Source organism: Engystomops pustulosus, chromosome 7 (assembly GCF_040894005.1).
Source record: "Engystomops pustulosus chromosome 7, aEngPut4.maternal, whole genome shotgun sequence".
Lineage (NCBI taxonomy): Eukaryota > Metazoa > Chordata > Amphibia > Anura > Leptodactylidae > Engystomops > Engystomops pustulosus.
Window position 1 is genome coordinate 156,342,737 of NC_092417.1, and position 27,065 is coordinate 156,369,801.

General features: G+C 39.3%; 1 protein-coding gene across 10 annotated transcripts in view; it reads left to right on the forward strand.

Annotated features, from left to right (window-relative positions):
- The first annotated feature begins 408 nt into the window (after positions 1-408).
- LOC140071159 (uncharacterized) overlaps positions 409-27,065 on the forward strand; it is a 35,707-nt gene continuing 9,050 nt past the window's right edge. Inside the window, exons 1-5 of one of the 10 annotated variants that reach the window (XM_072118506.1) lie at positions 3,078-3,249; positions 3,337-3,459; positions 6,018-6,073; positions 21,822-22,208; positions 24,152-24,223. In XM_072118506.1, coding sequence (XP_071974607.1) covers positions 21,831-22,208; positions 24,152-24,223 — 450 coding nt within the window. In that variant the 5' untranslated portion in view covers positions 3,078-3,249; positions 3,337-3,459; positions 6,018-6,073; positions 21,822-21,830. The other 9 variants (XM_072118505.1, XM_072118504.1, XM_072118503.1 and 6 more) reach the window with 9 other exon arrangements.

The following is a 27,065-nucleotide window of genomic DNA, read 5'->3' on the forward strand; positions in this document are numbered from 1 at the left end:
AGAGATGTTGTGTCACAAGGTCATATGGGTAATATATCTGGTTATATACAGGTCAGAGCTTAATATATGTATTAAGGCCTCATGCACACAACAGTATTGGGAATCATGCACAAATAGTGTCTAGCTAATGACCCCCATAGATTTCTATTGTACACGGTCACGGTGAATGTCCTGGGCGCTTTGAATGGCATTTGGAATGGACACCGGCCTGCGTGGTGGATGTGGTTGTGTGCATGAGGCCTAAGTTGGAATACATGCCTGACTTTAGAAAGGCGACAATAGAGCATAGAAGTAGGAAGTACTGGTGAAACAACCTCCCGGGGGTCTGACAGTGTATGGGGGAAGATGTGAACCAGGAGAGCAGTGGCTGGCTTGGTTGCGTCCTAGCTGCGGTTGTCACAGTAACACATCCTGTGCAGATCACCTCTACACCCCTCAGGAGAGGCAGGGTGAAGTAAGACGGTAACCGTGTGGTAAAAAGTAACCAAAAACCATAGGAAACTCATATAACTTAAAATATTGTCTATAAGGTACTTCTATAAAGCCCCAGCGTGACCACATCTTGGATTTGGGCACCGTTCCATAAAAGCAGACATCAAAGAGCTGGAGCGAGTTCAAAGAAGGCCAACCAAACAAATACGTAGTATGGAAGATCTCAGTAATGCAGAAAGGTTAACAAATCTAAATTTATTTAGTCTGGAGAGGAGAAGGCTGAGGGGGATATGATAACTCTATATAAATATGGAAATGCTCTTCATCAATCCCACTGCTATAAAGGATTGGTACCTCAGAACAGAGAGGACGGGGTCTCTGCTTATGGTTACAGGAAAGGGAAGATTTGTCACAAAGCTCAGATGGATTCGTATACTGTCCAGGCTGTAAAGTTATGTAATATGTTCCCCTTGTATCTGGTGATGACAAGCTCTAACCACAATATATCGGAATACTGGAATAAATAAATGTGATATGTTGGTGCAGGGATTGGTCTAATAACCAGCAGGGGTCCGCAAGGGTGTTTACTACTTTATGAAAAATTAGGTCCTTGCTATGAAGAACTTGGGTTTATTAGTATAAACCATTGTTATTGAGGTTTAATCATGAAAGACATTTAGAGGGAGATTTATCATACGGCGGCGGATTGCGCCCACCCTCCCTTGTCACACCGGATACATCAAGAGGCTTAGGTCTCTTGATGTATCCGGCGGGTGGCAGAGCCGCATGCAAAACTACACCAGGTCCGAGCTGTCATAGTTTTGCGTACAAACCAGCAAACTGTTTATTCAAAAGAACGCAGGCCTCCTTACCCCTTCACGTCCCCTCCACGCCCACATAGCAAAACATTTCATCTTCACAAAGCAGAAAAAAGATATATCCAGAGGGAAATACAGTATCAACTGCTTTTCCCTACAGAGGGATCCAGCTGCAGAGAATAGGTTCCTGGAGTAGTATCAGATTGGCAGCGGCAACAGAACATAATGGGGCTCATTTACTAAGGGCTCAATGGCCGCACTTTCGTCGGGTTTCCCGAATTTTTCCGCTTTGTGCCGAATTCTGACGGGATTTTGGCGCACATGATCGGATTTTGGCTCTTCGGAAAAACCGCAGAATTTAAAAAACAAAATGTGTCGCAAGATCAAGCACTCACATGCACCAGGAAGAAGCAGGTGAACTCCGGCGGACCTCGGCGCAGCAGCGACACCTACAGGAAATCGGGCGCACGATCCTTAGTGAATCCCGGCAGAACCCGAATCCTCGTCGGACAACGCACTGCGGGATCGCGACTGGACTGGGTAAGTAAATGAGCAAAATAACACTGAGCATAGAAAGAGGTCAAGGTCAGAGACTTGTCATGATCGATACTGGAGAAGAACAATGAGAACCTAGCATAGGTACATGGAAACAAAAAGAAGAAATGGACAAACTGGGGGTCACTGACTGACAGTGATGAGGGGTGCGACAGATTCATGAATCTGGCGCCCCCTGCACTGCTTTTTTTTGGGTGCACCTTTAATATATAACATGCAACACAATGCTGTCGGACACAAACCCCATACTCTGACTGTGCCCAGGACGCCTCTTTATGTGTAGAATTTTCACGGCTGTGCAAAACAAATGTATTGTCAAAACTTCTTAAATAAACGTGCAAGCAGTCTGCAAAGTCAGACAAAAAACTGGCACAAAGGCTTTAAAAGACCTGAACCATTATCTTATATTACATCTATTTTGCACACTGTGTTAAACCCAAGGAAGGTGAAACAATTGTGTGAACAAATAGTTGGGCTCATTGTAAAGCGATTGTCTAAATATTCCATTGGCAAAATGTGGAATTCCCTTCATTACAACCTCTTGGTTGCTAGCTCTTGGAGTTGGCGGGTCGAGAGATTCCAGTATGTGGCACCAAGAGAAAAAGACAGGAAGTTAGTCAAAGTTACACCCCAAGGTCAAGCCGGGTGGAATTTGCATATAGTCAAAAACCCAAGCAAGAGGTCAGGACAGGCAGACCAGGATCAGAGTCGGGAACAAACTAAGGTCAAACACAGGAACACAGAGAAGGCAACTGCCTGAAAGTTACTGCTTGATGTTGATATATATTTCACACATACTGTATCCTACTGCTTAGTGCAAAGCAATCTAGCAATGAAGGTCAACTTCAGGATACAATTTGGCTTTAGTTGCCTTTAAGATGAAACAAACCAAAGGCAAACGGCGGTACCGATTCTTGATTCAGGAATATCATTTTTATTTTAGTTTACTATTTATATATCTCATGCTCTTTTAGCTTTTTGCCCTTTAATGGTAATAATTTCCCCTTAGAGAATGGTCTGAGCTCTTCTCACAGGTCACGCTGGCAAGAGAATAGTCTCAACCTGTCCTGTGACACGCGCTGATAACTGTGCTCAGCTGTTAGACGGCACATATCAGGCATACCGATGTCTGGCCTCCACTCACGTGCCAGCACTTCACAGCAGTCTCTTGGCTGCTACTGAGCTATTGAACTTTTTTGATCTGAAAAATCTCAGCTGCTGCAGAAGCTCTTGAAACAAAAGGCTGGAAAGGAAGGAGGTCAGTCTCCCTTTTGTAGATGACTTCAGATCACAGCATCTTGTGAAGTTATTCCACTCCTCGTCTCTCTGTATATCCACCCATGGGTGCAGGAATATTGAAGATGTGAGGTTACTGCTGAATTTTGACTTGCTTGCAAGATGGACATAGAAACACTGAGGTGTCAAACTACAGATCAACTGGAGAGTTAGTTTCCCAGACACATATACTTGCTTCTTTCTTCATTCCTCGATTGTGCTATTGATGATATTCTTATCCCTACTTTCTTTATAGGTTACTCTATGCCTCAAGATTCTGTACTTCGCTGCTATCTTGGTTTTGACCAGGTTATCTTGACCTCACCTGGGCTTGTCTATTTGTCTGTCTCTCTCGGCAGGGACAGGGGTTGAAAGCAAGGTAATATGCTAAAATGATAAATGATGATTTTGACGAGTTTACTAGCAGAGATGAGTGCATTTCAAAAATTAGTTTTGCTAGCTCGCTTGTCTGCATTTTGCTTGCTATACATCTGTACCTTTTGTTTTTTGTTATTTGCCTCATGTTATTGACTATTCTTTTGTGTATACGATTCTGCACCTTACATGCTAACTTGGTTGTGACCCAGATCGTTTACCACTCTTGTTGTGTTTATCTGTTTGTTTGTCTTGTCTAGTGTCTGCACTTTGCTATAGGGAGGGACCATGCTTGTAGTTGTCCCGTATTGACAAGGATACACAGGGGCAAGTAGGGAGGGTTGTTGAGGGGATGGGGTTTTAGGGTTCACTGTCCTGTCTGTTGTCCTTAAGTCCAGTGTCCCCATCACAAATGATTCACTAAATTTTATTAAAAAAAATTCAGGTCCAAATTGAATTGTGAACAGATGCCATGACCAACCTCCTGAAGTCCTTTCCAGGATGGCTTTCCAGGATGACTGGCCAAGACTGGGAATCTCTCAAAAATTAGCTGCCCTCTGGGAGCCCTGAATGGTTAGTTACCTGGGAATGTCTAAGAGGCGATGCCCTGTCTGTAATTCTGAGTTCAGGAGAACCTGGGCTGACTCAGGGTTCCAGGAGGGTGGTCACTTTTTGAGAGACTCCCATTCACGCTGTGGATAGGGACACAGCACCAGTCCTTGCTGGAAAGGGCACCAGTAGCTTGGACACGGCTTCCAAGACCTCCCATTTTTGACACATAGCCCCGGAATTACCCCATTTCTCTTGTCAGGGTGCTAGAGCATGGATTAGGCAAGACATATCAGACAGATTGTGGGCTCCAATGTGAGATCAGGAGGTTTTAGATGGGATATACAACCTCATAGAGCCCTTTGCTGTATGGCAACTCGCTCTGGTCTAGTCAGAATTTCTGGAAAGGGCTCCAAAAGGTTGAATAGGGCTTCCAGAGGCCCCCAGTTTTTACATGGAACCCTGGAATTGGCCCATTTCTGTTAGGGTCCTTGAGAATGAACTTGGCAACAAATATGAGACAGATTTTGGGCTCCGTGGTTAGATCAGGATGTTGTGGAAACTCTATGTAACCTCATCAACCCCTTTGCGATGGCGCTTAATCCTGGTATCGTCAGAATTTCTGGAAATAGGAGGTTCGTCACTATGGTGCCACAGATCAACAGGAAATTTAGATTTGAGAAGAATCCAATTACTCAATAAACTTCAATCCAATTCCACTTTGGCCAATTTGATTCGCTCATCTCTCATTATCAAACCTAAAATTTGCTCTTCTGCGTTCTCACCACAAGATATAGTATAAACGATCTGTGCTATGTGTAGCAGACGTCGTGGGTTAATTCCGACTTTTTTCCATGGACCTTTTTCGGTAAAAGGAGTTATTAGAGATTAAATTAACCAGACCTCTAGGCTTTATTGAAAATGGGATTAAAGGGATAAGTAATGTAAATAGAAATTGTATAATTATATAACTGAGGAGCACTGGGGCGGAGGGGGGTTCACGCGGGGAGGTGAGTTTGGTGGACACATGACGTCTGACGGCAAGCGGGACTCTGATTCTGTTTTGAATACATTAGATGGAGAGATTGTAAATCCTTCATTTATCTGAATTATGAGACTTTGGAAAGTTTTTACATTTTATGTTCGTATCCTTGGAGTAATGGCACTCAGCCGAACCAGTAAGTAGGACTACCAGTAAATCTGAGGGTCCACTCTATTGCAAATTATGAATACACAGCGCTGCACAGAACTTGCCAAATCTTGTCCCTGTCCCCATGGGGCTCACAATCTAATCAACCTTCCAGTATGTTTTTGGAGTTTGGGAGGAAACCCACACAAACACAGAGGGGCACATTTACTTACCTGTCCTGTCGCGATCCCCAAGGTGCGTTGTCCGACGCGGATTCGGAGCTGCCACGATTCCCTAAGATCGATCGTCCAATTTCCTGCATGTGTCGCTTCCCCGCTCAGGTCCACCGGAGTTCATCTTCTTCTTCCGTGTGAGTGCATGTCTTGCGACACAATTTGAATTTTAAAATCCGCGGTTTGTCCGAATCAGTCGGGTTGTCCGACAGCCATGCCCTCCGATTTGTGTCGCATGAAAGCCAGCACCGATGCGCCAAAATCTGATCACGTGCGCCAAAAACCCCTGTGCAATTCGGGGCAAATCGGAAAAATTAGGGAAACCCGACAGAAATGCGTACCACGGACCCTTAGTAAATGTGCCCCAGAGAGAACACTGTCATATGTGCTTGGGTCCTCCTGGTTATCATGTCACCTCAGATTTTGAGAGAGAGAAGGATGGGACAATTGGCTTCCAGCATGTCTGATCCTTTTGTTATCATGGGGAAGTCAGAAAGATTTGTCTGTACCTCCAACCATCTTAAGTAGGTACTAATCATTGGATTTCAGGAATGCCCCACAAACCCGGCTATAGAGGTGTTTCAAACAATTTACCTCTTGATAAAATCCCTTAGTTCCTTTCACTTTACAATTTTTTTCTTCTTCCAACAGATCAACTTTAAGAACTGGCTGTTCCCTTGCTCCAAATATATCCCATCTCTTATCAGGTGCCATTGTCACTAGATCACATCAGATAATTTTAGGTTGTGGTTTATGTGAGTGTCACTAGCAGCCCTCTGTATACACTACACTTTTATATATGGGTTATTGCTCCCCCTGCTGTAAATTATAAGAATATTACAGCTCTTTGTGAGCATATAAAAGCACACGGCTGCAGTTTTAAAGACTGACATTTTTACATCTCTTATCTTTATAATATATATTATAGCTGCTGTAGAACCTCTTCTTTTATTATTAATGTGGGGGGAAGTTTATAACTCAAGCCATTGATTTGATAGCTGGAAGGTGTATATATCCTGCAGAAGCTAAACTGTGTTCTATGATATGCTATATAATCTAAGGTGTGTGCTATGATGTTCTGCAGCAGCTGAGGTCTGTTTGTTTGTATTCTGCATCAGCTTAGTTTGGTATCAAGAGGTTCTGCAGCAGCTGAGTTTGTATTTTGATGCCTTGTAGCAGCTGATGTTTGATTTATGATATAACTTGCTGAGATGTGTAGCATCTGGTGTTGTGTAGCATCTGGCTCTTGCATTATGAGGTTTTGCAGCAGCTGAGGTCTGTATTATGAGGTTCTGGAGTAGCTTCCATGCATATTTTCCTGTTGAGCAGTCGCTGAGGTCTGTATTATGAGGTTCCGGAGCAACTTCCATGCATATTTTGGTGTTCTGCAGCAGCTGAGGTCTGTATTATGAGGTTCTGGAGCAGCTTCCATGCATATTTTGATGTTCTGCAGCAGCTGAGGTCTTTATTATGAGGTTCTGGAGCAGCTTTCATGCATATTTTGATGTTCTGCAGCATCTGAGGTCTGTATTATGAGGTTCTGGGGCAGCTTCCATGCATATTTTGATGTTCTACAGCTGCTGAGGTCTGTATTATGATATTCTGCACCTGTTGAGTTGGGTATTACTATGCTGTGTCTGACTTTTGTATTATGAGGTTCAGCATCCGCAGAGTTGTGTATTATTGTAATGTATAGTGTTACTTTTGTATTTTGATGTTCTGCAGCAGATGAGGTGTGTTTTATGATGTTCATATTCACCTGAGTTGTGTATTATGATGTTCTGCAGCAGCTGAGATGTGTATTATGATGTTCTGCAGCAGCTGAGGTGTGTATTATGATGTTCTGCAGCAGCTGAGGTGTGTATTATGATGTTCTGCAGCAGCTGAGGTGTGTATAATGAGGCTCTGCACCAGCTGAGGTGTGTATTATGATGTTGAGCATCAGTTGAGGTGTGTATTATGAGGGTCTGCAGCAGCTGAGGTGTGTATTATGAGGGTCTGCAGCAGCTGAGATGTGTATTATGATGTTCAGCATCAGCTAAGTTGTGTATTATGATGTTCTGCAGCAGCTGGGGTGTGTATTATGAGGCTCTGCAGCAGCTGATGTGTGTATTATGATGTTCAGCATCAGCAGAGGTGTGTATTACTATGTTGTAGAATCTGACTTTTGTATTTTTATGTTCTGCAGCAGCTGAGGTGTGTATTATGAGATTCTGCTTTAGCTGAGGACAGTTTTGTGATGTTCTGCATCAGCGAGATGTTGTAGATTCTGATTTTGTATTATGAGGTTCTGCAGCAGCTGACATATTAGTACTCCCTATAAATGTCTATTTAAAGGACCCTCTTCCTATATGTGAGGTGGTGGAGAGTGGATCGCCTAATGTTCCAGTTCCTCTTATACATATCACCTGACGTGTACATACCTCATCCTGCCATGTGGGGGCGCTCACAGCTCACGTTCTCTGCTCCTTTCGCTGCTTGTACGCTTTTCGTATCACAAGCCTCATCATTTGTGCACTTGTTGGCTCCTGTAACCACAACAATTTATTTCGTTTATTTTTTCCCATATTTTTTTTTTTTCGGAAAAGTTAAAAAAAAAATAAAATCTATTCTAAATTTAACCATCAGTCCTCAGGAGCTTTCTCGCATTTTAGTTAAATAGAGGAAATGATTCACTGCCTTTGGAAGTCAAGTATGCCAAGTCCCAGGCACGTTCCTATATAAGGAGTCTGGGGTGTGCGGGAGGGGGGATGAGGGGTTTGTGAGGCTCCTCCTGTTAGGATCAGAGGTTTTGGGTCCTTTGGGAAGCAGTGTCTGATCTTCACAGCTTCGGGCAGGGGGTCTCACTCCTCCCCCAGGGAGTTCCCACACTGCAGGCGGAAGCAGAGGGATCCTCTCTCCAGCAAGGAGGTATCAGGCATGGGGTCATCTCCCCCATCACTGGACTCATTGACACTTCATCGGCCTCAACTTCTTCTGCAATGTCCACCTGTATGCCTATGCCACCCACTGGGTGCTCACTATGCCTGCTTGTGTACATCACTGCACCCATGTCTTGTATCACTGTATGTACCTGTGCGATGACATCATCATGACATCATATTACTTGTACCTGTGTCATTACATCACTGCGCCTGCCTAGTAATGTATGACTGCACCTGTGTGATGACATCACCGTGTCATATGACTCTACTTCTACCTGTGTGATGACATCATTGTACCTGATGCGTTTTTCTGTCTCTGCTACTTTGTTTCTCTACATTGTTATTACAGCACTAGTTGCTTTTACTCTCACTGTACCTGCTCATTGCTTCGCTGTTGTCTTTTCTATTTTAATGACTGTACCTCAGTTATTATTGATATTACATCACTGCACTTGTATTATTATTGTTATTACATCACAGTACTTTCAATATATTGCATTACGTTACTGTTATTATTTACCGTTATTATAACATCATCACTATTCCCTATACATTGCATTACTGTACCTGTGTTATTATTATCTATTCTTATGTACTGTACCTGTGTTATGACATCACTTTATCCTTTTATCCATCTATGTATCTATGTTACTACATCACAAGTACATCCGTTCACCTACTGTCTTAATATTGTGCTATTAATTCTATTGCACATTGTGTATTGTGCATTACTGCTCCTACTATGACATCACTGTGTCTACTATGACATCACAGTGTCTACTATGACATCACTGTAGTTGTGCAACTATATAACAGTGCCTACAATTACAATATATATGTGTGTCACTATCACTGTGCCATCTTCTGTTACATCACTTACCTGTGTAACAATGTCACCGTGCCTACTATTACATCACTGTTCCTGCTAATATACATCCCTGTAGCTGTGCTACTATATAACAGTTCCTACTATTACAGTACAGGCGGTCCCCTATTTAAGAACACCCGACTTACAGACGACCCCTAGTTACAAACGGACCTCTGGTAATCGGTAAGTTACTGTACTTTAGTCCTAGGCTACAATGATCAGCTGTAACAGTTATCACAGGTGTCTGTAATGAAGCTTTGGTGTTAATCCTGGTTCTTATGACAACCCAACATTTTTAAAATCCAGTTGTCACAGAGAACAAAAAAGTTTTCTCAATTATAAAGTATACAGTTCCGACTTACATACAAATTCGACTTAAGAACAAACCTCCAGAATCTATCTTGTACGTAACCCGGGGACTGCCTGTATGTACTTGTCTTGCCATCACTGTTCCATTACCTGTATAACAATGCCTACTATTACATCACTGTATACATCACTGTAGCTGTTCTACTATATAACAGTGGCTACTATGACATCATTGTACATGTCCCACTTAAACATTGTGCCTGTGCTCATTGTAAAGATTTCACTGTATCTGTGCTACTATATTACTTTGCCTATTACTATATCACTGAGCCTACTATTACATTATTTGTGCTACTATCATTACTTCACTGTACATATACCATTTCATCACCATGCATATTATTATATCACTTACCTATGTTTTTATATATCACAGTGCCTACAATGACATCACTTACCTATGTTCTTATATATCACAGTGCCTACTATTACATCACTTACCTATGTTCTTATATCACAGTGCCTACTATTACATCACTTACCTATGTTCTTATATATCACAGTGCCTACTATTACATCACTTACCTATGTTCTTATATATCACAGTGCCTACTATTACATCACTTACCTATGTTCTTATATCACAGTGCCTACTATTACATCACTTACCTATGTTCTTATATATCACAGTGCCTACTATTACATCACTTACCTATGTTCTTATATATCACAGTGCCTACTATTACATCACTTACCTATGTTCTTATATATCACAGTGCCTACTATTACATCACTTACCTATGTTCTTATATCGCAGTGCCTACTATTACATCACTTACCTATGTTCCTATATATCACAGTGCCTACTATTACATCACTTACCTATGTTCTTATATATCACAGTGCCTACTATGACATCACTTACCTATGTTCTTATATATCACAGTGCCTACTATGACATCACTTACCTATGTTCTTATATATCACAGTGCCTACTATTACATCACTTACCTATGTTCTTATATATCACAGTGCCTACTATGACATCACTTACCTATGTTTTTATATATCACAGTACCCACTATGACATCACTTACCTATGTTCTTATATATCACAGTGCCTACTATTACATCACTTACCTATGTTCTTATATCACAGTGCCTACTATTACATCACTTACCTATGTTCTTATATCACAGTGCCTACTATTACATCACTTACCTATGTTCTTATATATCAAAGTGCCTACTATGACATCACTTACCTATGTTCTTATATATTACAGTGCCTACTATGACATCACTTACCTATGTTCTTATATATCACAGTGCCTACGATTACATCACTTACCTATGTTCTTATATATCACAGTGCCTACTATTACATCACTTACCTATGTTCTTATATCACAGTGCCTACTATTACATCACTTACCTATGTTCTTATATCACAGTGCCTACTATTACATCACTTACCTATGTTCTTATATATTACAGTGCCTACTATTACATCACTTACCTATGTTCTTATATCACAGTGCCTACTATTACATCACTTACCTATGTTCTTATATATTACAGTGCCTACTATTACATCACTTACCTATGTTCTTATATATCACAGTGCCTACTATTACATCACTTACCTATGTTCTTATATATCACAGTGCCTACTATTACATCACTTACCTATGTTCTTATATATCACAGTGCCTACTATTACATCACTTACCTATGTTCTTATATATCACAGTGCCTACTATTACATCACTTACCTATGTTCTTATATCACAGTGCCTACTATAACATCACTTACCTATGTTCTTATATCACAGTGCCTACTATTACATCACTTACCTATGTTCTTATATATTACAGTGCCTACTATTACATCACTTACCTATGTTCTTATATATCACAGTGCCTACTATTACATCACTTAACTATGTTCCTATATATCACAGTGCCTAATATTACATCACTTACCTATGTTTTTATATATCACAGTGCCTACTATTACATCACTTACCTATGTTCCTATATATCACAGTGCCCACTATTACATCACTTACCTATGTTCTTATATATCACAGTGCCTACTATGACATCACTTACCTATGTTCTTATATATCACAGTGCCTACTATTACATCACTTACCTATGTTCTTATATATCACAGTGCCTACTATTACATCACTTACCTATGTTCTTATATATCACAGTGCCTACTATTACATCACTTACCTATGTTTTTATATATCACAGTGCCCACTATGACATCACTTACCTATGTTCTTATATATCACAGTACCTACTATTACATCACTTACCTATGTTCTTATATCACAGTGCCTACTATTACATCACTTACCTATGTTCTTATATATCACAGTGCCTACTATTACATCACTTACCTATGTTCTTATATCACAGTGCCTACTATTACATCACTTACCTATGTTCTTATATCACAGTGCCTACTATTACATCACTTACCTATGTTCTTATATATCAAAGTGCCTACTATGACATCACTTACCTATGTTCTTATATATTACAGTGCCTACTATGACATCACTTACCTATGTTCTTATATATCACAGTGCCTACTATTACATCACTTACCTATGTTCTTATATATCACAGTGCCTACTATTACATCACTTACCTATGTTCTTATATCACAGTGCCTACTATTACATCACTTACCTATGTTCTTATATCACAGTGCCTACTATTACATCACTTACCTATGTTCTTATATATTACAGTGCCTACTATTACATCACTTACCTATGTTCTTATATCACAGTGCCTAATATTACATCACTTACCTATGTTCTTATATATTACAGTGCCTACTATTACATCACTTACCTATGTTCTTATATATCACAGTGCCTACTATTACATCACTTACCTATGTTCTTATATATCACAGTGCCTACTATTACATCACTTACCTATGTTATTATATCACAGTGCCTACTATTACATCACTGACCTATGTTCTTATATATCACAGTGCCTACTATGACATCACTTACCTATGTTGTTATATATCACAGTGCCTACTATTACATCACTTACCTATGTTCTTATATCACAGTGCCTACTATTACATCACTTACCTATGTTCTTATATATCACAGTGCCTACTATTACATCACTTACCTATGTTCTTATATATTACAGTGCCTACTATGACATCACTTACCTATGTTCTTATATATCACAGTGCCTACTATTACATCACTTACCTATGTTCTTATATATCACAGTGCCTACTATTACATCACTTACCTATGTTCTTATATCACAGTGCCTACTATTACATCACTTACCTATGTTCTTATATCACAGTGCCTACTATTACATCACTTACCTATGTTCTTATATATTACAGTGCCTACTATTACATCACTTACCTATGTTCTTATATCACAGTGCCTAATATTACATCACTTACCTATGTTCTTATATATTACAGTGCCTACTATTACATCACTTACCTATGTTCTTATATATCACAGTGCCTACTATTACATCACTTACCTATGTTCTTATATATCACAGTGCCTACTATTACATCACTTACCTATGTTATTATATCACAGTGCCTACTATTACATCACTGACCTATGTTCTTATATATCACAGTGCCTACTATGACATCACTTACCTATGTTCTTATATATCACAGTGCCTACTATTACATCACTTACCTATGTTCTTATATCACAGTGCCTACTATTACATCACTTACCTATGTTCTTATATATCACAGTGCCTACTATTACATCACTTACCTATGTTCTTATATATCACAGTGCCTACTATTACATCACTTACCTATGTTATTATAACACAGTGCCTACTATTACATCACTTACCTATGTTCTTATATATCACAGTGCCTACTATTACATCACTTACCTATGTTCTTATATCACAGTGCCTACTATTACATCACTTACCTATGTTATTATATCACAGTGCCTACTATTACATCACTTACCTATGTTCTTATATCACAGTGCCTACTATTACATCACTTACCTATGTTCCTATATATCACAGTGCCTACTATTACATCACTTACCTATGTTCTTATATATCACAGTGCCTACTATGACATCACTTACCTATGTTCTTATATATCACAGTGCCTACTATTACATCACTTACCTATGTTCTTATATATCACAGTGCCTACTATTACATCACTTAACTATGTTCTTATATATCACAGTGCCTACTATGACATCACTTACCTATGTTTTTATATATCACAGTGCCCACTATGACATCACTTACCTATGTTCTTATATATCACAGTGCCTACTATTACATCACTTACCTATGTTCTTATATCACAGTGCCTACTATTACATCACTTACCTATGTTCTTATATCACAGTGCCTACTATTACATCACTTACCTATGTTCTTATATATCAAAGTGCCTACTATGACATCACTTACCTATGTTCTTATATATTACAGTGCCTACTATGACATCACTTACCTATGTTCTTATATATCACAGTGCCTACGATTACATCACTTACCTATGTTCTTATATATCACAGTGCCTACTATTACATCACTTACCTATGTTCTTATATCACAGTGCCTACTATTACATCACTTACCTATGTTCTTATATCACAGTGCCTACTATTACATCACTTACCTATGTTCTTATATATTACAGTGCCTACTATTACATCACTTACCTATGTTCTTATATCACAGTGCCTACTATTACATCACTTACCTATGTTCTTATATATTACAGTGCCTACTATTACATCACTTACCTATGTTCTTATATATCACAGTGCCTACTATTACATCACTTACCTATGTTCTTGTATATCACAGTGCCTACTATGACATCACTTACCTATGTTCTTATATATCACAGTGCCTACTATTACATCACTTACCTATGTTCTTATATCACAGTGCCTACTATTACATCACTTACCTATGTTCTTATATATCACAGTGCCTACTATTACATCACTTACCTATGTTCTTATATATCACAGTGCCTACTATTACATCACTTACCTATGTTATTATAACACAGTGCCTACTATTACATCACTTACCTATGTTCTTATATATCACAGTGCCTACTATTACATCACTTACCTATGTTCTTATATCACAGTGCCTACTATTACATCACTTACCTATGTTATTATATCACAGTGCCTACTATTACATCACTTACCTATGTTCTTATATCACAGTGCCTACTATTACATCACTTACCTATGTTCCTATATATCACAGTGCCTACTATTACATCACTTACCTATGTTCTTATATATCACAGTGCCTACTATGACATCACTTACCTATGTTCTTATATATCACAGTGCCTACTATTACATCACTTACCTATGTTCTTATATATCACAGTGCCTACTATTACATCACTTAACTATGTTCTTATATATCACAGTGCCTACTATGACATCACTTACCTATGTTTTTATATATCACAGTGCCCACTATGACATCACTTACCTATGTTCTTATATATCACAGTGCCTACTATTACATCACTTACCTATGTTCTTATATCACAGTGCCTACTATTACATCACTTACCTATGTTCTTATATCACAGTGCCTACTATTACATCACTTACCTATGTTCTTATATATCAAAGTGCCTACTATGACATCACTTACCTATGTTCTTATATATTACAGTGCCTACTATGACATCACTTACCTATGTTCTTATATATCACAGTGCCTACGATTACATCACTTACCTATGTTCTTATATATCACAGTGCCTACTATTACATCACTTACCTATGTTCTTATATCACAGTGCCTACTATTACATCACTTACCTATGTTCTTATATCACAGTGCCTACTATTACATCACTTACCTATGTTCTTATATATTACAGTGCCTACTATTACATCACTTACCTATGTTCTTATATCACAGTGCCTACTATTACATCACTTACCTATGTTCTTATATATTACAGTGCCTACTATTACATCACTTACCTATGTTCTTATATATCACAGTGCCTACTATTACATCACTTACCTATGTTCTTGTATATCACAGTGCCTACTATTACATCACTTACCTATGTTCTTATATATCACAGTGCCTACTATTACATCACTTACCTATGTTCTTATATATCACAGTGCCTACTATTACATCACTTACCTATGTTCTTATATCACAGTGCCTACTATTACATCACTTACCTATGTTCTTATATCACAGTGCCTACTATTACATCACTTACCTATGTTCTTATATCACAGTGCCTACTATTACATCACTTACCTATGTTCTTATATATTACAGTGCCTACTATTACATCACTTACCTATGTTCTTATATATCACAGTGCCTACTATTACATCACTTACCTATGTTCCTATATATCACAGTGCCTAATATTACATCACTTACCTATGTTTTTATATATCACAGTGCCTACTATTACATCACTTACCTATGTTCCTATATATCACAGTGCCCACTATTACATCACTTACCTATGTTCTTATATATCACAGTGCCTACTATGACATCACTTACCTATGTTCTTATATATCACAGTGCCTACTATGACATCACTTACCTATGTTCTTATATATCACAGTGCCTACTATTACATCACTTACCTATGTTCTTATGTATCACAGTGCCTACTATTACATCACTTACCTATGTTTTTATATATCACAGTGCCCACTATGACATCACTTACCTATGTTCTTATATATCACAGTGCCTACTATTACATCACTTACCTATGTTCTTATATCACAGTGCCTACTATTACATCACTTACCTATGTTCTTATATATCACAGTGCCTACTATTACATCACTTACCTATGTTCTTATATCACAGTGCCTACTATTACATCACTTACCTATGTTCTTATATCACAGTGCCTACTATTACATCACTTACCTATGTTCTTATATATCAAAGTGCCTACTATTGCATCACTTACCTATGTTCTTATATATTACAGTGCCTACTATGACATCACTTACCTATGTTCTTATATATCACAGTGCCTACTATTACATCACTTACCTATGTTCTTATATATCACAGTGCCTACTATTACATCACTTACCTATGTTCTTATATCACAGTGCCTACTATTACATCACTTACCTATGTTCTTATATCACAGTGCCTACTATTACATCACTTACCTATGTTCTTATATATTACAGTGCCTACTATTACATCACTTACCTATGTTCTTATATATCACAGTGCCTACTATTACATCACTTACCTATGTTCTTATATATCACAGTGCCTACTATTACATCACTTACCTATGTTATTATATCACAGTGCCTACGATTACCTCACTGACCTATGTTCTTATATATCACAGTGCCTACTATGACATCACTTACCTATGTTCTTATATATCACAGTGCCTACTATTACATCACTTACCTATGTTCTTATATCACAGTGCCTACTATTACATCACTTACCTATGTTCTTATATATCACAGTGCCTACTATTACATCACTTACCTATGTTCTTATATATCACAGTGCCTACTATTACATCACTTACCTATGTTATTATATCACAGTGCCTACTACTACATCACTTACCTATGTTCTTATATATCACAGTGCCTACTATTACATCACTTACCTATGTTCTTATATCACAGTGCCTACTATTACATCACTTACCTGTGTTCTTATATATCACAGTGCCTACTATTACATCACTTACCTATGTTCTTATATATCACAGTGCCTACTATTACATCACTTACCTATGTTATTATATCACAGTGCCTACTATTACATCACTGACCTATGTTCTTATATATCACAGTGCCTACTATTACATCACTTACCTATGTTCTTATATATCACAGTGCCTACTATTACATCACTTACCTATGTTCTTATATATCACAGTGCCTACTATTACATCACTTACCTATGTTCTTATATATCACAGTGCCTACTATTACATCACTTACCTATGTTCCTATATATCACAGTGCCTAATATTACATCACTTACCTATGTTCTTATATATCACAGTGCCTACTATTACATCACTTACCTATGTTCTTATATCACAGTGCCTACTATTACATCACTTACCTATGTTCTTATATATCACAGTGCCTACTATTACATCACTTACCTATGTTCCTATATATCACAGTGCCTACTATTTCATCACTTACCTATGTTCCTATATATCACAGTGCCTACTATTACATCACTTACCTATGTTCTTATATCACAGTGCCTACTATTACATCACTTACCTATGTTCTTATATATTACAGTGCCTACTATTACATCACTTACCTATGTTCTTATATATCACAGTGCCTACTATTACATCACTTACCTATGTTCTTATATCACAGTGCCTACTATTACATCACTTACCTATGTTCTTATATCACAGTGCCTCCTATTACATCACTTACCTATGTTATTATATCACAGTGCCTACTATTACATCACTTACCTATGTTCTTATATCACAGTGCCTACTATTACATCACTTACCTATGTTCTTATATATCACAGTGCCTACTATTACATCACTTACCTATGTTCTTATATATCACAGTGCCTACTATTACATCACTTACCTATGTTCTTATATCACAGTGCCTACTATTACATCACTTACCTATGTTCTTATATATCACAGTGCCTACTATTACATCACTTACCTATGTTCTTATATCATAGTGCCTACTATTACATCACTTACCTATGTTCTTATATATCACAGTGCCTACTATTACATCACTTACCTATGTTCTTATATATCACAGTACCTACTATTACATCACTTACCTATGTTCTTATATATCACAGTGCCTACTATTACATCACTTACCTATGTTCTTATATCACAGTGCCTACTATGACATCACTTACCTATGTTCTTATATATCACAGTGCCTACTATTACATCACTTACCTATGTTCTTATATATCACAGTACCTACTTTGACATCACTTACCTATGTTCTTATATCACAGTGCCTACTATGACATCACTTACCTATGTTCTTATATATCACAGTGCCTACTATTACATCACTTACCTATGTTCCTATATATCACAGTGCCTACTATTACATCACTTACCTATGTTCTTATATCACAGTGCCTACTATTACATCACTTACCTATGTTCTTATATCACAGTGCCTACTATTACATCACTTACCTATGTTATTATATCACAGTGCCTACTATTACATCACTGACCTATGTTCTTATATATCACAGTGCCTACTATTACATCACTTACCTATGTTCTTATATATCACAGTGCCTACTATTACATCACTTACCTATGTTCTTATATATCACAGTGCCTACTATTACATCACTTACCTATGTTCTTATATATCACAGTGCCTACTATTACATCACTTACCTATGTTCCTATATATCACAGTGCCTAATATTACATCACTTACCTATGTTCTTATATCATAGTCGCTACTATTACATCACTTACCTATGTTCTTATATATCACAGTGCCTACTATTACATCACTTACCTATGTTCTTATATCATAGTGCCTACTTTTACATCACTTACCTATGTTCTTATATATCACAGTGCCTACTATTACATCACTTACCTATGCTCTTATATATCACTGTGTCTACTATTACATCACTTACCTATGTTCTTATATCACAGTGCCTACTATTACATTACTTACCTATGTTCTTATATATCACAGTACCTACTATTACATCACTTACCTATGTTTTTATATCACAGTGCCTACTATTACATTACTTACCTATGTTCTTATATATCGCAGTGCCTACTATTACATCACTTACCTATGTTCTTATATCTCACAGTGCCTACTATTACATCACTTACCTATGTTCTTATATCACAGTGCCTACTATTACATCACTTACCTATGTTCTTATATATCACAGTGCCTACTATTACATCACTTACCTATGTTCTTATATCACATTGCCTCCTATTACATCACTTACCTATGTTCCTATATCACAGTGCCTACTATGACATCACTTACCTATGTTCTTATATATCACAGTGCCTACTATGACATCACTTACCTATGTTCTTATATATCACAGTGCCTACTATTACATCACTTACCTACGTTCTTATATATCACATTGCCTATTATTATATCACTTACCTATGTTCTTATATCACAGTGCCTACTATGACATCACTTACCTATGTTCTTATATATCACAGTGCCTACTATTACATCACTTACCTATGTTCTTATATATCACAGTGCTTACTATTACATCACTAACCTATGTTCTTATATCACAGTGCCTACTATTACATCACTTACCTATGTTCTTATATCGCAGTGCCTACTATTACATCACTTACCTATGTTCTTATATATCACAGTGCCTCCTATTACATCACTTACCTATGTTCTCACAGTGATTGAGTTGATATCACTGTGCCCTCTGTACCACTGGACCATGTCATACACAGGGGCACCGATCAGTTGTATTTGGGTCTCTAATCCACCTATAGATCCTTATGGACTGGTTACTTAGTGTCCGGTGTAGCCCTTAAATGGGTTGGCCACTAATAATAAACTTTACAGTTGCAAAATATAAAGCTATAAGAAGTTCACCCTTATCAGTTTACCCTTATGTTTCTGTGTAGTTGGGACCAGTAGGTCATGTGACCCACCAGCAGCAGGATTCAGGACTTCCTGTGACTTCCTGTGTCCTTCAGCCCTCCAGGAAATTGAGGAGGCCATGAGACATGACTATATACACACCCCTCCGTCATAACTAATCAAATATACAGTGGTCTGAGGGGTATGCCAAGGACATCTTCACACACCTCCAACCACACACTGCCCTAAAATCCAGCCAGAGGAAATATTTACAAACTTTTAGATCTTGTTGACAATATATTGTTGCATTAGATGCCAGCATACAATAGCGGACAAATTAGGGCAACTCCTAATTGAGAGATAGAACTCCTAGAATTAGCATAACAGAGCTGGCCACACTCCGTCAGATAGCCAGGAGTCTAAGTGGTACTAGCTTTTTGAATGGACCCGTCCAACGGGCCATTACAATTTCTCTCTATTAGTTCTTACAAATAAAAAGCAGGGAAGTAAGAGCTGGAATCTCCACAAACACACTCTGGAAACTCTGACAGCCCTTGTGTCTCTTACTACATTACTGCACTGATTTCTGAGAGCTACTAAGGGAATTTGGGATGATATAATCCTGTAGTTTAATGGAGACCAGATACAAAGGAGAGACTGATGTCCTGGTGAGGCAGACAGGTGATCTGACCGGTCATCACACATCACAGCTGCCCATATTGAAAGCATTTAAAGCAAATGAAAGAAAAAGAGTCAAAGTCAATTTGCTTATTTAAATTATTGCAGTTTTTTACTAGATCCCACCCTAAAAATCTGCATAAAGGAAGTGACATCCCCTGCTTTGAGGAGACCACTGATTGTCTGAACAGGTCCCAGTGACTCCTACTGGCCAGGCTTTCAGTACTGAAGGCCTGCGGTCTACCTCCATTATTATTCAAGGAATCTGGAAGAATAATTAATATCCTCATTATCCTCCTGGATCGTAACACAAACATCTAGGCTGATTTTTTCCACTAAATGTAAATCAGGAAACTCCTAAAGTTGCATAGGAGGCCAATTATGCCTTATTAGATTCAGTGTGGATTCTGTGTTCAATCCTCAGTGTACAATGTACCGTATTTTTCGGACTATAAGGCGCACAAAAAATCCTTTGATTTTCTCAGAAATCAAAGGTGCGCCTTATAGTCCAGTGCGCCTTATATATGAACCATACTTACAGACAACAGCTGCCTTGAACTGTGCACAGGTCTGCCACCTGCTGGTCATTCATCCTTATAGTCAGGTGCGCCTTATAAGCTGGTGCACCTTATATATGAACCTAGACGTTTTAGCAGGCAATTATTGAGGGTGCGCCTTATACTCCGGTGCGCCTTATAGTCCGAAAAATACGTTAGCCTTACAAGATGAGTTTACAGGAGGTTAAACTTTAGGCCAACTATTGCCAAATAACCTTTTATGGCAAGTATGACCCGTGAAAGGCAATTTCTAACCTCATTCACTCACAATGGATCATTTGTAGGATTTAGGCAAACCATCATTTAAATATTTTACGCAAATCATTGTTTGGAGGACCATGGATTGACCAAAAGGATGAATAATGGGACTTGTTCCTCACACAAGTTTCTGAGATTTATTATGTTTGACAATACTTTTCTTTTAGAAACCAAAAATGTCCAGGGATATGAAGAACAGCAATGCAGAGCAAGTGCCATTTATGGAAGAATGGAAAGCCCGGCGAGAGAGAATGAGGCTCCGCTCGTCTTCTAGCATGGCCGGCAGCAGGTCTATCGATATCCAGGTTCAACAAGAAGTGGAACGCCAAACACAAACCTGGTCCTCACATATAGGACAAGCAAGTGATAAAGAAGCAGTTTTTAACAAAGTCCAATCCCCTGGTGCCGTAGATGTTGAAGCTCATGACCCAGTTACTTCAAAAACCAAGGAGAAAAAAGGAAGTACACAGAAGAAGCATCGGACCCAGATTGAGAAAAGGAAACTTAGGGAGAAGAGACGACCTACAGGAATAGTTAACCTCATTCAAACAGGGGTAAGAAAGGAGAACTTAAATGGGTATTACTATCTTATTGGGGTGTTGGATAGGTGATCATTGTCAGATCAGAATCGGCCTGACCCATTAACCCTGTCAGTTGAGCGCTGCTACTGGTTCTCAGGTCATTGGCCCAGATTTATTATGGTTGGAGAAACCAAATCAATCTCCCGCTCCCCACCACTTTTCAGGTTTCTATGACCCCTACGTTGGGTCGTAGACCGGCGGTGAGAGGCTAGGCCGCGGTGTGACCACCTGGCCCACCACATTTGCTATCTCCGTCCAGATCAATTAACTCCCCCAGTTCCAACCAGTTGATCTACAGGATGGAACTGGCAGTGTTTGCACAGCACTGCCGGTGGGGGGAATTTTAAGATTGCCGTTTTTTTGGTATCAAATAAGTTACAACAAACAGTACATGTATATTGGATGTTACAGAGATTTACATATGATGTATTTATGTTGGAACATTTTTAATAAACAGACAACGGAATGAAATAACATTGGGCAGGTACTAGATGTGTCCTTAAAGGAGGGTAACAGAATCCTCCTATCCCAACCCTCCCCCTGAAAGCGGGAGAAGGAGCCATTAATTGGCTGTTGCCAATGATCAGGTTGTTTCTTCCGGTGATGTCAGTCTCCTTATATGGACAGTGACATCAGTGGTGACCTCCCAGAGTGTACATTCAGTGGAGGAAGGGGATGGATGCAATGACCTCCCAGAGTGTACATTCAGCGGAGGAAGAAGGTGGATGCCATGACTTCCCAGAGCGTACATTCAGCAGAGGAAGGGGATGGATGCCATGAACTCCCAGAGTGTACATTCAGCGGAGGAAGGGGATGGATGCAATAACCTCCCAGAGTGTACATTCAGCGGAGGAAGGGGGTGGATGCAATGACCTCCCAGAGTGTTCATTCAGCGGAGGAAGGGGATGGATGCTATGACATCCCAGAGCGTACATTCCGCAGAGGAAGGGGATGGATGCCATGACCTCCCAGAGCGTACATTCAGTGGAGGAAGGGGGTGGATGCAATGACCTCCCAGAGCGTACATTCAGCGGAAGAAGGGGATGGATGTAATGACCTCCCAACGTGTAAATTCAGCGGAGTAGGGGATGAATGTAATTACCTCCCAGAGTGTACATTCAGCGGAGGAAGGGGATGGATGCAATGACCTCCCAAAGTGTAAATTCATTGGAGTAGGGGATGGATGTAATACTTTGCACCTGCCCTCCATAGGTTATTATGGCCTGTGCTAAGGGTATACATTGCTCAGCAGGAGGGGACAGGTTGGAAAGATGTATTTTGATTCCCAAAGTATGCAACATATCCCATGCAGATAAAGGCAAAAAAGATGCCTCCACCTGCCAGTATATGTTTATATGTATGCTTAGCGTATATGTCAGGAGCTCCGCTAGTGTATACCCTGCGCTGACACAAAAACGTGATCTGATTGTGGCCTAATTCTGATTTTGATAACAATCATTCCACTTTTTTATTAGTAATCTTTGCAGAAATCCAGATTATTCTATAGAGTTCACTTACCTTTTCCCTATTCAGTTTTTATCTATTACCTGATGAAGGTCCATGTCCCGGACCGAAACGCGTCACATTTTTATTATTAATAAATTGGATATTTTATGGAATCTAATAAGTCCAATTAGCACTGACCATACACGTATGTAGTATCAGTTGGATCTGTTTTACTTACCTTTTCATGCAACTGTATAAAAATATAACTATATTCTAGAAAGTGTTGTATGGCTGCAGAATTACACCAAGCGTGGATGTGCGTCTGAATTTATCTTGTCTGGGATTGCACTTCATCTCTATTAATGTGAACAGGGATAAGCTGCAATACCATACACAAACCAACCAGGAGGGGCGCTGTTTCTTCTAGGAATTTTACTATGAATTTATATTCACATATTGTTGATTTACAGGATCCTGATGAAAATGAAGATATAAATGCAAATGAAGAGAATCCAGAGCATGAAACTGTTATACAGAGTCAGGTGAGGAGACATTGCAGAAAAATAACCTGGAATCAGTAGGAATCTGTTATTGTCCTTCTTATGTCAGATACCAAAGAGATAAGAATCTGATAAAGCCTGCAAGCCAGAAATATCTAAGGTGCTGCTTTACCTTGCCCTTTTCATCACTGGAGGAAGTTTGATGTTTGGTCAATGAGGACAGATGTCAGTTTTCTTGACTCCCCCTGTACAAGTCTTAGGCTGCATTCACATGAACTTAGGGGGAACGTATATACAGGTGCGTCAACATACCATTCCGTACCCCGTGAAAATATAGGACATGTCCTATCTTTACACGGAATATGGCGTTGTGCGCAATGTTCCTCTATGGAGAAGGGCGGGGGTGAAAAGCGCTCACCCCCTCCTCCTTTCCCCGGCGCCAACGTATGCCCACTTTGCTACAGTACGGCGGGCACACGTCAATGTGAATGTAGCCCTACTCTGATAGTATGCAAAACAGTAGCAAAACATTCCTTACAATAACCTGAAATTATGATTATGGATTAATGGGTTGTAACTACAGTGGTAGCAGTTATAGCAGCCGCTATAGGGCCCGCAGTGTCAAGGGGCCCGTCATATGACCTGACACTAAAGAATGGAGGATGTGCACAATTATATACATATGATGCTACACATTTTACTGCATGATATGTATATGAAATATATGTGATGTGTATATATACTGTGTAGTTGTGTGTGCATGGTGTATATTTACCATATGTGTATATATATGCTGTACTTCTGTATATAGCACTGTATGCATGTGTATATGCTCTATGGAGGAGATTTATCATCAAGTTTTCTGAGGTAAAACTGTTCTAGTTGCCCATAGAAACCAATCAGAGCTCAGCTTTAGTTTTATAAACAGCTGTGGGAAAATGAAAGCTGAGCTCTGATTGGTTGCCATGGGCAACTAGAACAGTTCTGCTCTAAGAGACTTATGATAAATTCCCCCCACATGTGTGTAAGAGTGTATAAATGAGTGAAGAATGAGTGCTTATGTATGTAGCTATATAAATCTGTGTGTGTGTGTATAAAAAATATATATATACCGTATATACAAGAAATGTGCTGAAAAAACTCACCTCAGCTTATACACGGGTCTAGTAAAAAATAAAAAAACGTAATACCCACCCTCCGGTGTAGTATACAGCCAGCCCTCATATAGTATACAGCCAGCCCCCATGTAGTATACAGCCAGCCCTCATATAGTATACAGCCAGCCCCCATGTAGTATACAGCCAGCCCCCTGCCGGTGTCCGGATCGTTACCGCGGGTCCCGATCTTCAGCTTAAGGCTCCCGATCTTCAGCGCGTATCCTGGCGGCTCCTCTTCTCCCTTCTTTCTTCTCTAGCCGGCAGAGTCGCGTCCATGCGATCTGCCGGCGGGAGCACACTATGATGCGGCGATGTCATCTTTAAGATCCCATTGTGGTTGAGAAAATCTACCATTTGCTTTTATGGATTGTGAACCAAACATACCTTGAGAATAAAAATCCGTAGCAATATGTTGCACAGTATTTTCTCCTAGGAGCTACATACAGCCAAGGACGGATCCCAAAAAAACTCCAAACATTAAAATATTAGAAAGTTACTCCGATCCGGAATGACCGACGAGGAGCCGGAGCTGCTGCGATTCAATAAGATCGTGCGTCCAATTTCCTGCACGTGTCGCTTCCCCCGCTGAAGTCCGCCGGAGTTCACCTTCTTCTTCCCGGTGTATGTAAGTGCTGATCTTGCGACACAATTTGGTTTTTAAAATGCCGCGGTTTGTCCGAATCCATCGGGTTGTCCGACATCCACGCCCCCCGATGTGTGTCACATGCAAGCCGGCGCCGATGCGCCACAATCCGATCACGTGTGCCAAAAACCTGGGGCAATTCAGGGCACATCGGAAAAATCACGAAACCCGGCGGAAATTCGTCCAACGGACCCTTAGTAAATAAGCCCCGATATGAAAGATCCTCCGATTAGAATAAGCCACTATGCAGACCACCACCGCTCTCTTCTATCTTCCTCCGTTCCCACTAATGATTGTAGTAGAATACTGAAAGAAAGTTTCACAGGGATAGCGTAGTACGTTAATAGTCACAGTTTATTCGATATAAAATATACAGGTGGTCCCCTACTTAAAAACACTCGACTTACATACGACCCCTAGTTACAAACGGACCTCTGGATGTTGGTAATTGTAGTTATTGGATGTTGTAGTCCTAGGCTACAATAATCAGCTCTAACAGTTATCAAATGTGTCTGTAATGAAGCTTTATTGTTAATCTTGATTCCTATGACAACCCAACATTTTTAAAATCCAATTGTCACGGAGACCAAAAAAGTTCTGGCTGGGATTACAATGATAAAATATACAGTTCCGACTTACATACAAATTCAACTTAAGAACAAACCTACAGACCCTATCTTGTATGTAACCCAGGGACTGCCTGTACTCACAAACATTTATTTAAAAATGCGCATATAATAATCTCAAATAGGACGCCAGTCTCACAAGCCCGCCCGACCCTGGATTTCGCCAATACACAGCTTCTTCCCGGAATCGAAACCCAGGGTTGGGCAGACTTGTGAGACTGGCGGCCCAATTCAGATTGCTATATGCGCATTTTAAAATAGTAAATCAGCATCAGTAAGTCGCTTTTGTTAAAATACTTGCTCCCCAAGTGGTAGATTTCCTTTAACTATCTGTAGCTTACAGAACCGCAAGCCTGATGTGACCTGAAAGATGACATTCTTATCTTTAATATGACATCAAAAGCATGTGTGTTTCTAGGTATTACAGAACCAAAGATAGGGTCTTTGTCTGACGTGAC